The sequence below is a fragment of the Melozone crissalis genome, unplaced genomic scaffold (assembly GCF_028551555.1).
Source record: "Melozone crissalis strain CALT ecotype California unplaced genomic scaffold, PUWL_Pcris_2 ptg000081l_1, whole genome shotgun sequence".
Classification (NCBI taxonomy): Eukaryota; Metazoa; Chordata; class Aves; order Passeriformes; family Passerellidae; genus Melozone; species Melozone crissalis.
This window is the reverse complement of record NW_026535858.1, coordinates 6,345,368-6,358,938: the sequence shown is the minus strand read 5'-3', so window position 1 is coordinate 6,358,938 and position 13,571 is coordinate 6,345,368. Positions and strand designations below refer to the sequence as shown.

The 13,571-nt window shown below is 48.0% G+C and overlaps 1 protein-coding gene across 2 annotated transcripts in view; it reads right to left on the bottom strand.

The window, feature by feature from the left end:
• SLC24A3 (solute carrier family 24 member 3) overlaps positions 1–13,571 on the bottom strand; it is a 105,921-nt gene that overhangs the window by 26,269 nt on the left and 66,081 nt on the right. For both annotated transcript variants that reach the window (XM_054290526.1, XM_054290527.1), the window contains exons 7-8: positions 3,961–4,035; positions 2–27 (exon numbers count right to left, since the gene is read on the bottom strand). In XM_054290526.1, coding sequence (XP_054146501.1) covers positions 2–27; positions 3,961–4,035 — 101 coding nt within the window. The remainder of the gene's footprint in view (position 1; positions 28–3,960; positions 4,036–13,571) is intronic.

Genomic DNA, 13,571 nt, shown 5'->3' with positions numbered 1-13,571 from the left:
CCAGGAAACTCTTTCATCATAAATAAACTGTGGAGAAAAGATTTAAAAATAGCATGTTATACACAAAACAACAGTTGAAAACAGCTCATCACCTGAGGCAGGGAACAGAGTAAAGCAAGAGTAATGGCAATGGCATCAAGCTCGGGTGTATTTTGGCACTGCCCTCCTGCCAAGCCTTTGAACTTCTTAACCCATGGTTTGTCTCAGCTAGTCAAGGCTGGCAGGTACCCCTTTCCCAAATGGCACTGGGTCCTTGTGCAGCAGTTAGAGGGAAAGCAGTGGTGAGCCAGAGACAGGGCTGCACCCCTCTGACCCACCTACCCACCCGGCTCTCTCACTGGACATGGCCTCTTCCCTGCCAGCTCCCAGCTGGATGCCAAGTGACCCACCAGCAGATCCACAGCAAGCTCTGCAGCTGCTGCCATGCCCTGCTAGGCCCAGGGTGTTGTTCCCATCAGCTCAGGGTGACCATCACCCCAGCTGACTGCAGCTACTGACAGCCCCTTTGGCAACCTGCCGATGGACAGGCATTGCAGCTTCCCCAACAGTGCTGGGGGTGCACCTCCTCCCTGAGGGAAAGACCAGCGCCATGCCGAGGGGTGTGAGGGAAGGGTGAGGGAAGGACAAGCACCATGCTGAGGGGTGTGAAAGAAGGACCAGAGCAATGGCAAAGGGTCATGAAGAAAGGGGTGTGAGGGAAGGACCAGCGCCATCCTGAGGGTTGTGAGGGAAGGGGCATGAGAGAAGGACCAGAGCCATGGCGAAGGGTCATGAGGGAAGGGGTGTAAGGGAAGGAGTGTAAGGGAAGGACAAATGCCATGGTGAGGGGTGTGACGGAAGGGGTGTGAGGGGAGGACAAGTGCCATGCTGAAGGGTGTGAGGAAAGGACCAGTGCCATGCTGAGGAGTGTGAGGAAAGGACCGGTGCCATGCTGAAGGGTGTGAGGGAAGGACCAGCGCCATCCTGAGGGGTGTGAGGGAAGGTGCATGAAGGAAGAACCAGTGCCATGCTGAGGGGGGTGAGGGAAGGGGCGTGAGGAAAGGACAGGTGCCACGCTGAGGGGTGTGAGGGAAGGACCAGAGCCATGGTGAAGGAGCGTGAGGAAAGGACCAGTGCCATGCTGAGGGGTGTGAGGGAAGGACATGTGCCATGGTAAAGAGGCATGAGGGAAGGAACAGCACCTAGGTGAGAGGTGTCAAGGGAGAACCAATGCCATGGTGAGAGTTGTGAAGGAAGCAGCAGCACCATGGCAAGGGGTGAGGGAAGGGCCCACACTGGCAGCGGCTGAAGGGCCCACACTGGCAATACCTGAAGGCTCACAGGGGCAGTGGCTGCCAGGCTCTGTGACCAGGCCCTTCCCCTTGCCGTGCCCTGCCATTCCCTGTGCCTCCAGTCCTGCTCCCATCACAGCGGGATGGCTGCAGAAGGCCCTGCGGTGTCACAGGCATCTTTTATGAAAAATCCTTTCCTTAGGATTTTTCCTCCTGAGAAGCTGAGAGGCCTCAGGAACAAAATGTAAACAATGATTATCTGCTGCTGTAGAATGCAACAGGTGCATCTGTGATTGGTCTCATGCGGTTGTTTCTAATTAATGGCCAATCACAGCCCAGCTGGCTCAGACTGTTTGTCCGAGACACAAGCCTTTGTTATTCATTCCTTCTTTTTCTATTCTTAGGTAGCCTTCTGATAAAATCCTTTCTACTATTCTTTTAGTATAGTTTTAATATAGTATATATCATAAAATAATAAATCAAGCTTTCTGAAACATGGAGTCAGATCCTCATCTCTTCCCTCATCCTCGGACCCCTGTGAACACCGTCACACCAGGCTGCCGGTGCCTCCATAGGAGGCTGAAGCTGGAATCACATGCAGCCCTCATGGGTCCATGACAGGCTGTGGTCCATTCAGCCCTTCCAAAGCACCAGCAGGGAAATGTGTGACCACACCAGGGATTACAGATCCATGGCTGTGCCCCAGGGAAGTGAGAGGGAAAAGGAACGAGGCCCTGAAAGCACAGTGAACACTTCCCCTTGGCCATACAGCCGTAAATAGCAACTCCTGTGTGACAGCCGGCAGGAGGCAAGAGTTACACTGGTTACTGGAAGAAAACATGACCACAAAGCATTGTAAATTACAGTTCCCAGTCACTGTGATCTAATCTGACAGGGCCTGTTTTAGGTTACAATGTTTTGATGTGATGGGAGGTGAAAGTGTGTGCACCGCCTTCTGTGACTAAAAATAACACCCATCTCAATTTTGCCTCTAATGACTCTGACCATGTCCCTTCAAGTTAAGATGCACATGCATCTTTTTCCTTTCAAGAGAACAAGGAGCGAGTTTTGCCAAACTCTACTAGAAGACAAGTAATACTATTATAAAGTTAAAAAAAATCATAGGGCTGAATCAAGATGAATTAAGTACAGTAAATGTGGTTTATATCCACCTCTGTGGATATATGAACCTCTGTGGTTCAGAGTTCACTAAATGGCTTGGAGCAGCAAACAGGTGAGTCTATACTGCTCTATTTCTTACAAGAGCATTGTAAGAAATACTTCCTTTTCTAGTGCAAATAGAGACAAAGTCATATTGATTTTCCCAGCACAGTATCAAGCTTTTTGATAAAGTTGCCGTATCTCAGCATTGGAAGGAATATATTTATTTCCCCTCAGGTGTACTTATGATTACTAAAGATACCAGTGGAGTGCAACTTTTAACACAGCACAACAGGTTGCTGTTTAAAACACCATGAGAACAAACTCCAACAAACAATATAATTCTTTAAGATTGATGACTCTATTCCAGCTGCAGAGAAGTTTCAATGCCCTCATATGGAAAAATTATCCCTGCATGCAAAGCACTGAAGTGTCTTCTAAGAGGTTACTGTCAAACTGTCAAAACAAAACCAAAAAAAAAAAAGCTTTTTGTTTTGCACCTCATTGCTAGTAATTATGTAGAAAAGTTATTTTTCACCAGGTAAAAAATGGCTGGCCTTGCACTATGGGGAATAAAAGTACAAACAGGTTGAGAAAAATCCCCTGTTTGGGACAAGGCAAATGGAGACCTTTGCAGCTACAGAGTACATCTGGAAACATAGGCTTGTGCAGCAGGAAACAAACCAAAACCCACTGCTGAAATACACCAACCAAAGTGACCCAGACTGCAAGCAACCCTCTTCTGACTCTAAAGTCCCCTTCTTGCTGACATATGGAAGTTAACCCCCCAAAATCACTCTCTTCCTGTCTTAGGGAATCTAGGGTATTAGGCTAGGGTGGGGGGAAAAAAGATGTGCAACTGAAAATTCAATTTTTACATTTCCTGGCACTGCTTGGTACTGGTTGCAAAGGTAATACTAAAATGATGGCAGTGTCTTTATTTAACTCTTGTACCAAATTTTTTTTCACGGAATAGCCCGATTCTGGGAGATTTGGAGCACTTTCTGAGCTTGATGAAAATTGGGATAGGCACTAAGAACTGTTCAAAGTGTAGATTTTGTTTGAGGACTTGCTGTCAGCATGCACTGCATTTCCCTATTATGTGTGGGAAAACTAACCTGAAGGTTTTCTCGTAGCTGCTCAGGATCTCTCTCCTCTGGGCACAAGTGCTGCCTCCTTACAGGTTAGTGATGTGCATTTCAGGAAGTCATGGGGGCCAGGAGAGCACTGACCCACCCACTGCAGGCCTGCCTGGGGGCTCAGAACGTGGGTTTAGCTCTGCTCCCCATGTCTGCACAGGGTCACAATGACACTCCTCCACCTCCTGCTCTCAGGCCAAGCTTCCCAGCAGAACCAGGGAGACCACGAGCAGCTTTCCACAAGCAGGAATCCCCATGAGTGCTCGAGCTGGGATGTCAGCTACATGACTGTTATGCCACCTTTAGAGGTGGCAGCAAACATGGGCTCCCACAGATGGAAAACCTTCACAAACAGCAGACATGGGCTCCCAAAACCTTCACCAACTTACCACGATGAGTGCAACAACAGACAGCGTGTAGTAGATCGAATCTCTCAAGAGACTCCACGACGACAGTGCAACAACCTGGGGAAACAGGCAAAGACAGGGTGTCAGCCAGGCTCTGCAGCACAACTGCAACACCAGCAGAGTGTGCCCAGGGTGTCAGCCAGGCTGTGCAGCACGACTGCCACACCAGCAGAGTGTGCCAAGTGCCACCTGTGTGGGGAGATGTCCCCACACGTGTTGAGAACTCGAGGAAGAGGCCTAAGACAGGAAACACTTTCTGTGGCTGCTGGGGGGACAGCTGCAAGGGAGACAGGAGCTGCCACATTGCAAGAACCACAGGTTCAGCTCAACTCAGCTGTCCCCCAGGTCAGGCTGTGTGTCCCCACACAATCTGTGAGGGCTGCTGCTTTACAGGAAGGTAAAGCTCAGGTTTTACCAGCACAACCACACTGATGAGCATCACTACAGCTCTGTGTGCACCTACACAGGTTTTGGGACAAACACTCAAGTCAACACTCCAGCAAAGTGTTACAAAACAAGTGGAACAAAACCCAGGAATTTGGATGCAACGGAGGATAAAAACGGATCACTGTGCAGTTCATGTCACTTGTGACCTTCCAAAGCCACAGAAATGAGGAAGAATTCTCACTGCAGGCTGCACGAGCCTGCAACTCAGAAGAAAATACCACTGAATAGTGAGTTAATCTTTAATTTCATTAATAGTATTCAAAAGGACAGATTAAAAGCACTCATGCGGAGGTAACATCTTCAATATGATTCTATTTTTTGCAGCTCTATGAAGTCCCCTCAGTAGAAGCTTCTCCTCAAATCTGTATTTCCCAGTTCTGGAGTGCATTTCAAACACTCTGGATCACATCCTTCAAAGGTGCGTAGCTGAAGGAGGAAGATGGGAGATGGTTCATTTTCACTGATTTGGATCTGAACATATACATTAATTTTCTGACTGTACCCTCCAGTCATACTTGTGCATGAATTCAGTCACATGAACAGTAACATCATTTTCAGTTCTATTTCAGTGTCAGCAAAAATAGTTTCCCAAATTTCTCCAATATTGGAACTTTCTAAAACTGCTAATGAAACAAATGCTGTAAAAAGATACTGACCGTTATACCTGAAAAATCTCTACAGTCTCTTAGTAGCATGGTTTTCTAAAAAATTGATGTCATTTATGCCCAGTGTAAAGTCTCTTTATGCAACCATTTACATGTTAGAAACTCCTACATGAAGCAAAAAATGCAGACTTTTAAAGCCCTTGGGTCAAATCAGATTTCTATCAGTTGATAATACATTTCAAGGCACACAGACATAGATAAATGGAGATGCTTTCTGGGGAAAATTTCCAAATGTAGGAACATGGAGCTGGATTCATAATTCTATTCAGAGATCCTCAATTAAATCTCACATTTTACATCACCGTGCCCTTTCATTCTGATTGAGCAAATTTTGAGAGAAAGTTTATAGAATTATAGGAAACTATTCCACTCAGCTTTAGGATACTGCTGAAGGTCCTCTGCTCTTGCCTCACCATGGATGCATGCTGGTGGGGATTTCACAGCTGTAACTTCAGATCTGCACACAGAAATCACTTTTCTGAAGCCAAGGACAGCCCCCACAGGAAGAGGCCCTCTCTCATAACCTGTGTCCCTGGCCTTAGGGGTGTCACCAGGCAGCACAGCACACCTGTGAAAGCAAGGTGCCTGGCTACGAGGAGTCAAGGTAGCCTTCCTCCTGTTCTTTGGTATTCTACAAGGATCCTGAAGGATAATATTTTGCCAAGGAATTTTCCTCAGGCACCTGAATGAGCGCAATAAGATCCTAAATGCAGCTTTCTAGCAGGGACCTACAGCACAAAACTGATAGACCAAGATCCTGTGGGAATTACAAGGAGCCTTGTGCTGATTCCAGATTGGATTGTAGGGGAACGTGCTCATGCCTGGCACCTGTACAGGCTGCTCACATTTCACAGACATCAGAGTGGGTCTCCCTGATGCAATAACTGTTGGGCAGCTAAATCTCAGACATCTTTGGGGCCCAAGTCACCAAGCTGAAGTTTCTCAACCATTTGATCCATGTGACACACGGAAGCCATGCACATAAGGCAACCATGTACCAAGGACTCCACATAAACCTTAACATGCTGGAAACCACTGAAACTACAGATCAGCAAGGCAGAAAAGAAATGAGGAAAGCAATCAGTTTGGGTAAAAACATGATCAAATTTGAGTTTTCAATCAGCAATACTGTCATACTGTAACCCAGCAGCGAGCTGGTCCTGCGGGAGCTGAGCATAAGGAGGCATCTGTAGAGCCACTGATTGTCAGTGCAGTGATGTTTCCTCCTTCTGAAGTGAGTACCTGAAATCCAAACACCAGACAAATGCCTCTTAGCTGTTCCTTGACCACTTAGTGGGGACTGAACCCACTTCAGCTGAGCTGAAAAGAAGAGCTCTGAAGCCAAGGCTTGAACAAGAGCATCCCCTGATGCTCCACACAAGACACAGAGCCTGTTTCCCTGCATGCTACAGCATCACTCCTAAGGGTAAACTTACCCATAATAGCTACCTGGTCTCTCACAGGTAAACTTTCACCCTGTAAAATCCCACATATAAAATTCACTACTCAGAATGCTTACTTCCCTTTTTGATGGGCTGGAGAGCAGAAAAATCAAGATTTTCTCAGTTCTAGCTTGATTTTTGAGGTTTGTAACTACCAAAGCTGTGGCCCGGCAGCACACACTCCTCCACTTAGCACATACGTAGAGATCAGCTACCAGAGGGAAAATCTCCCTAAAATCAGACACTGCTTCTGCTTCCTGTAGCACAGAAGCTGGCTCAGGGCAACCAGGACCTCAGTGGCAATATGCCCCACGCCTCATCCTAGGACTTCACCTCTTATCCTCTGTAAAACTGACCCTTCTCTCTCCTGCTCATCCAAATGGTTTCTCTGCTCTTAGGAGCATGGAAGCTCTATCTCCACCCAGGAGACATCCATCACCAGAGGCCACCCTGTTGGTGGCTGGTTTTCAGCCTGCTCTGCTCACAGCAGCAACATGTGCCAGAACGGGGCTGCTGCTCCCTCCCTGGCAAGGATGTCCAGAGGCATGTGCACTCCTGAGTGCTCTGGCTGCTAAACTTACAGGGGAAGCATGCAATCACATCCATGTTCTTCAGGGATCTTCTTGGCTCTGAATTGTTTTGAGTTTTCTTCATCTCATGGCTGGCTCTTTGCTTGACATTCTCAAGCGCTGATCAGCTACTAACCCTGCTGGAAATGCCAGGCTTTGGAAGCAATCTCCCTAATCTTGTTTCTCTGTTACCCTCTGGCACAGAAGGTCTAGATTTCGAGGTATTAAGAGCTAATAACCTAATTTGCTGATGTGGAGAGGCAGGAATGCTTGGACTAGGGTGTCAAAAGATTAAAGACAATCCCTGCAAGCGATTAGCCGTGAGAGTCTGTGGAGGTCAGCAGAGATGTGCCAGCAGTGAATCCACCACCATTAAAAGGCATCCAGGAGCAGAGAATCTGGGTCATTCCTCATGCTGCTCCTCTTTGATGTGGACTGCACAGAGGTGATTAGGGAAGCTCTTACACCAGCCTAGCAGATGCAGGGATCTGGCTTTCTGTGCTGCCTGAAGAGCTGCCGCTCGCTGCGATCCCTCACAAGCCCCCAAGTGCTGTGTCAGCCCCCTGGGTGAGCTGCAGCCAGCTGTGCCATGCAACCTCCTCACATGCTGCTTCTGGCTGGAAGGAGCTGCCCTCAGAGCTGAGGAGGGGCCTTCTGCAGCCTCTTGGGGTCCCCTCCAGAAAGGGCTGTGCTCCTGACACCGCTGTTCTGCCAACCCTCAATGCGATTTTAAATCAGTTCCATGGTAATAAAGCAGGATCTCATGCCAAAGCAAGAGAAATGACCAACTGCTGGCCACTGTCACAGGAAGCAGTGAGCTCAGGTGGAGGCCTGGGACAGATTTTCAAGGAATCAGGCTGGCCACAGTTTGCAGTTAATCCATGTCTTATGCATTCAGAATTATACAAAAGTAAAAAGGGCTCTATGTCAGGTATCAAGATACGAGCTCTGCCTTTAAACTTTGCAGCAGATTATTTTGCTCAGCTCAGGAAATTCCAAGGACCTTGCCACCTGCCTGCTATTCTCACTGGTCAAGGTATCAGTGAAGCATCACAGATTAATGGGAGAGAGTGACAGTGCCTTACTTGTACTCATCTTTACATTAAATGAGGCTGTAGATCCACCTGTGGCTGTCAGCAACAAGCCACTGTGGAGCCTCTGCACCTTTCCTGGGAGACACAAGCAGGACTTGGTATGGTCTGGAGGGTGGTGGGTTCCTCATGGCAATCCATAAATCAGGCAAGCAGGTCCAACAGGAGCCCAGAGGTGCCATCTCCCAGCACAGCCGGAGTCCTGATCCCACATCCCCTCCTGGCACACTGAGGCACTCTGCCACAGCAGACCTTTTGGACAGAGTCCTGCATGGAAAGCCATTGCTCTCCTGTGCAGAGCCCCAGGAAAGCCAGGCAGGCTTTCCAGCAGGCAGTGAGCATCAGCCAGAGGGCCCTGAGCTGGGACAGACTGCACAGCAAGATGTCCTGCACTAAGTGACACTCCCTCTATACCCCATGGTCGTGTCCGAATATCCCAGGACACTACAAGCATCCAGCTCAGTCTCCAGACAATAATTTTGGTCCCAGGGTCTCATGGTGCAGCATTTGGGCTTGCTTGAGGTTTTGACCAATACAGCTCCCAGCTTCAGCAAAGCACCAAATAGGAGCACAGGTCAGGCCAAAGAAAAATCCAGGCCTAATCTGTCTCTCTCAGGCAGTTAAAGCATCCATGATCTAAGGGACCTGCTGTGAGGAAAGCCTCCTCCCAATTACCAGCCCCCTAATTTCACCTCTGCTTTGCCATTCTCTGCAGAGCTCAGCTGTCACTCTGGCTCCCAGTCTGCACACTGTGCACCAACTCCATCTATTCTCATTACTTCCCCAAGAATATTTGCTTTTTTAGGCCTCTCTTGATATTTTCATCACTGCTGCAGCAATCTGTCTATGTGACATTCTCAGAATGGAAACAGTGGACACTCTCCAAACCTCAGGACAAAGCCAGAAATATTTCCCTGCTCAACTGGTGGTTATAATCATCCATGAGTTATTTGGACCAGCATGTCTCTTTAGTTCAGATTCCCACAGTGCTGAGGCAGCAGGACCCCAAGGCCTCTGCTGGACCACAAGATCCACAGCAGAATTCAAGGATGGCTGTAGACAGGAAGGCGTGCACAGAGTAAACATCTCCCAGTCTCTTCAGACTGACCAGTTCTTGCCAGAAGTAAAAAACAGAATTTATTATCTCCCTTATTTACACTATAAATGATTTGAGGAAATATCCTACAAATGGTACATCCATGGTATTGATCTGTGTGTCAGTTTTGACAGAGAAAACCAAAAATGATGATGGTTTTTGGTTGTGACAATTAGGAAGTAGCCTTGGTTTGATGCTGATAGGAATCCATTTGCCACTCTTCTGATTGCCTTGGGCAGCACCTCTGAATTAATGGTATCTCTCTATCCTGAAACTCCATCCCCACCTCTCTGTCCTGGTTGCAGTCTTGGCACCTTACAGACTGCCTGATGTTCCACAGCATCCTGTCATCATCCCCCCTGCTTTCCCTGGGCTTTCACACACCTCTGTGTGTGCCACGCCAGCAGCTTTAGGTACCAGGGACCACAGCCTTGGCCTCTGCACTACTTCAGTCTGACCTGTTAGTGTGTCCCATGTCTGCAACACAGCCTGTCAGTGAAAAACCAGGCTCATGGTCAGTATAAAACGCTGCCAGCACCAAATCCCAACATGCCCTGGGCTCTGAGAGCAATGAACAGTCCCAACAGCTGGCATTAAGCTCTCCTTAAACTACTTCCCCAGAGTTTTACATGTTTTCCACCAACGTTCACAAACCAATGAAGAAAAAGCAACAGGATTCCAGCTCTCACCTTTTAAAACTTCTCCACAGTCCAGGAGAAGAAAATAAAAAAGCTCATGAATGCAATCAAAGCCCAAAGTCCGTAATGGCTGCAGTCTGAGTTGTGAGTGAAATTAAAGCTTAAAAGATTAAGAGGCATGCAAGCTGGCTGAATGGCAGAAGTGGGGTAAAACAGATTACAGAAGTCCCAGTTGCTTCGTTAAAAAACATTCCACCAGGTTATTAAACTCTGTTTAGTGTCCTGGTCAACACAGGTGTATTTTCCACTGACATAACCCATGGCAGCTGATAATTCCTAGAGGCACCTCGGTTGGCACAAGCATTCTGTGACCTGGACAAAGGAGAGCCTGCTGAAATTAGTTTAATTCCTGAAGTAAAAGAATCCCACTGGTAAAGAAGCAGGCAGGTCAGACAGTCACTGTCATCCTTTTCTGCTCCAGTATGTTGAGGAATGATGCCCCATGACAGAACCAATAACTGGAAGAGGATCTGTGGCACAAGCCAGCATTCCTGGTCCCCTGCCCCACCCACAGAAGCCTGTCTGTTTCTGGGGAAAGGTGAAATAGAGAAACTTTGACTCAACTGAAAATCAGAGCAATTAAACACTAATTAACAAATCAAGCCATGCACATTCAAAATGACATGGTAATGCTGGAGTGACCTGCAACTCATGGTTAAGCACATAAGCACTTCTCAGCCTCCTCTGCAGCACTGCAAAACGCTGTGGGTCAGTGCTGGGAGGACAGCATGGCGAGGAGAGAGCAGCAGAGCTGTGAAAACAAGAAGAATCTGGATGGGGGAATGTCCAAAAGGGAACAAGCTCTGCTTGTGCTGGCCTGAATGAGAGCTGAATGAAGCAAGGACGGCTTCCGAGAATGCCGCGTCCTCGCCGCCAAGGACGGTGAGAGGGCAGGGGAAGGAGGGAGGGCTTGGGAAGCACAAACACGAGCGTGAGAGAAGACAGCACAGCTCAACCAAGGCCTGGAGGGGACCCCAGGCTAAGGTCAAGCTCCCCATACACAGCTGGCTTGCAAGCATGGAAAAAGCCCGATGCAATCCATCACAAGGCAGACAGCAGCCTCCTCGCCGCTATCCAGCCTGTGTCCCCGTGAATGCTGCTGGACTACTGACTGAAGGGCTGCGTCTGCTGCCATTTCACTCTCCCTCCGTGTTCCCTGACCTCCTTGTTGCCCCTTTTGCCAGAAGGAAGCAAAGCAGACACAGCAGCTGAAAAACAACAGCTGGGTTATGTGCCTTAGCAGCTGCCTACCTGCAAGGAGAAGCGCTGGTGTCCAAGGTGTGGGGACATAGGAGGAAACAGCTGCAGACACATCCAGCCTGCACTGCACAAGTGAGGAATGAGAACAGCTCCTAACTTATTTCCATACCCTGAAACCATCTACAGCTTAGAAGCTGCATCTACTGCCTGGATGAAAAAAAAGAAATCCTCCTCTGGGTGTGAGTGCTATGCAGAGTATTTCAACAGGCTGCAAGAAGAAAGCAGGAGGAGCTTCTAAGGTTCACTGCCACAGGCACATGGGCAGCATTCACTATCCACAGGGAAAACCTGAGCTCTCTCTCCAAACATGCCTTGATCAAACACTTCAACACACACTAGACATGAAGTTCTGCTTCTGCAGAGGCCCAGATTAAGCTATATTTGAAAGCTCTGATTTTCAGAGTGTGGATGCTACTTTAGAAAACCCAGCATTTAGGGGATGGCTCTTGTCTGGCCATCAAACACATGGGCAGCCTGCATCCACTGTTGCTTTTTTAATTCCTCCAATCCAAAATCTCAGGAGGAAATGAAAACAGTGGAAAATACTATTTCCCTGGCTGCAGAGCAGACTCCTGCATCTCAAGAGGTGCCTGCCTGGCATGGCTAACATTAGCCAGGAGAAGGAGACATAGAGCAGAGGAGTGGGGAGAGCAGAAGGAATCAAAACCACTGGAAGAAAGCTGCTACGGGTGGATGCATGACCCAAGGGAGGAATCTGGTGAAAGTTTTCCTCTCAGGCCTCAAGAGCTGGAGGGAGAAGGAACACCATCACCACCACACTGGCAAGAGCAACCACTAAATGTTAGGAGACGTAGTTAAGTCATTGCTTAGCTCCAGACAAGAACAGTCCTGGGGATGAGGGCTCAGGACAGAGGCATTCTGTGTGTGCCCTGTGGAAGGAGGTGGGAGTGAGGAGAAGAAGAGGGGCTCATATGGCTCAAGGACCTGAGTGCTCCCAAGGAGAGCTGGGCTGTGTGCAGACTGACATGGCCATCCAAACCAATGCCTTGCTGGAAAGCCCTGTGGAGCAGCAAGAGCAGCACCAGGAGCCACGAGCATGCCACAGAATCCTATGTACCACGGGAAAGAGCAGGCCTGTGCCAGCTCTAATTGGCCCCTAAAAAGACAAGTTATTCTTTTTTATTTAATCTTTCTGTGCTTTGTTTCCCCATCTTTAAAGCATCCCTTCATCTCACAGAGGTTTGGGGAAGATTAATTAACTGCTCATCAACTGCTCAGATACAATAGCGCCGAGATCGGCAGAAGTTCAAGAGGAAATTAATAATTCTGCCTCTGGAACAGGGCTTGAATAGAGCCTGGTAAATAAGGCAGAAGGGCACGGAGTGAACAATAAGAGAAAACAAAATCCTGAATATTTGCTCATTAAGTGAGCAAAGTCCGTTCTGTGTGCAGAGGGAGGCAGGGAGCCCGTGGAGATCCCGGCAAGAGACTCCGTAATTAAAGCCTGGATAATAATGCACACACACTGGGGGGGCAAATTAAGGGTGCACAGGGAACCCTCACACTGCTATTTTATAACTTTGCAGTGTTTGACTTTCAGCCTTCACAATGCTCTTTCAATGCCTTTTTTAGGTGTGCAGTTCACACAGAGGCGTGGGCACGCTTCCCTTCTCCCGTTCCAGCAGTGGGATGCTTATTCTGATTTACCCTGAAAAGTGTGTGCATACAGCCAGCAAAGGCTTGGAAGAATAAACAATTAGGGCTGGTGCTCAAGCAAATGCATGCCAGTTTTTTGGGGCTGTGCATTTGTTTCTTTTTCTAGACATGGTGCACATAACCAAGCCCAGTCTTTTCTTAGGCCAAAGAAGAATACATCCAACACAGCACATACAAACTACAACCTAATTTAAAAATAAAACATATCCTGCAGAGGGCTGGACAGTATTTTACAATTCAACTGTTTACTAGTCAAAAATAAAATAAAAACCAGAAACACAGCAGAAGGCCCCTGCAGGTCTGACCTCTGGGATTCCCAGTCCGTGGGCAATACATCTGAAATTCTGAGGGCTCCAGCTGCTCAATCCACAGGTCTGAGCTCAAAGAAAAAATCCTGGAGCACAGCAAGCAGCTGTGACCAACCCCAGACTCACCTGGCAACACACTACTGAGATCCAAGTCCTCAGCAGAACAGAAATCCCACCAACAACCAAATTTACCACCTATGTTAGTGCCTCTGTAGAGACACTGTTGACAATAAAACCAAACTCCTACTCATACTAACACAAAGCAAATGATGAATCACACCACTAAGAGGGAATGACTTTTTGGTGAAAGGCTGGGAAACAATGAAAAGCATGAACTGAT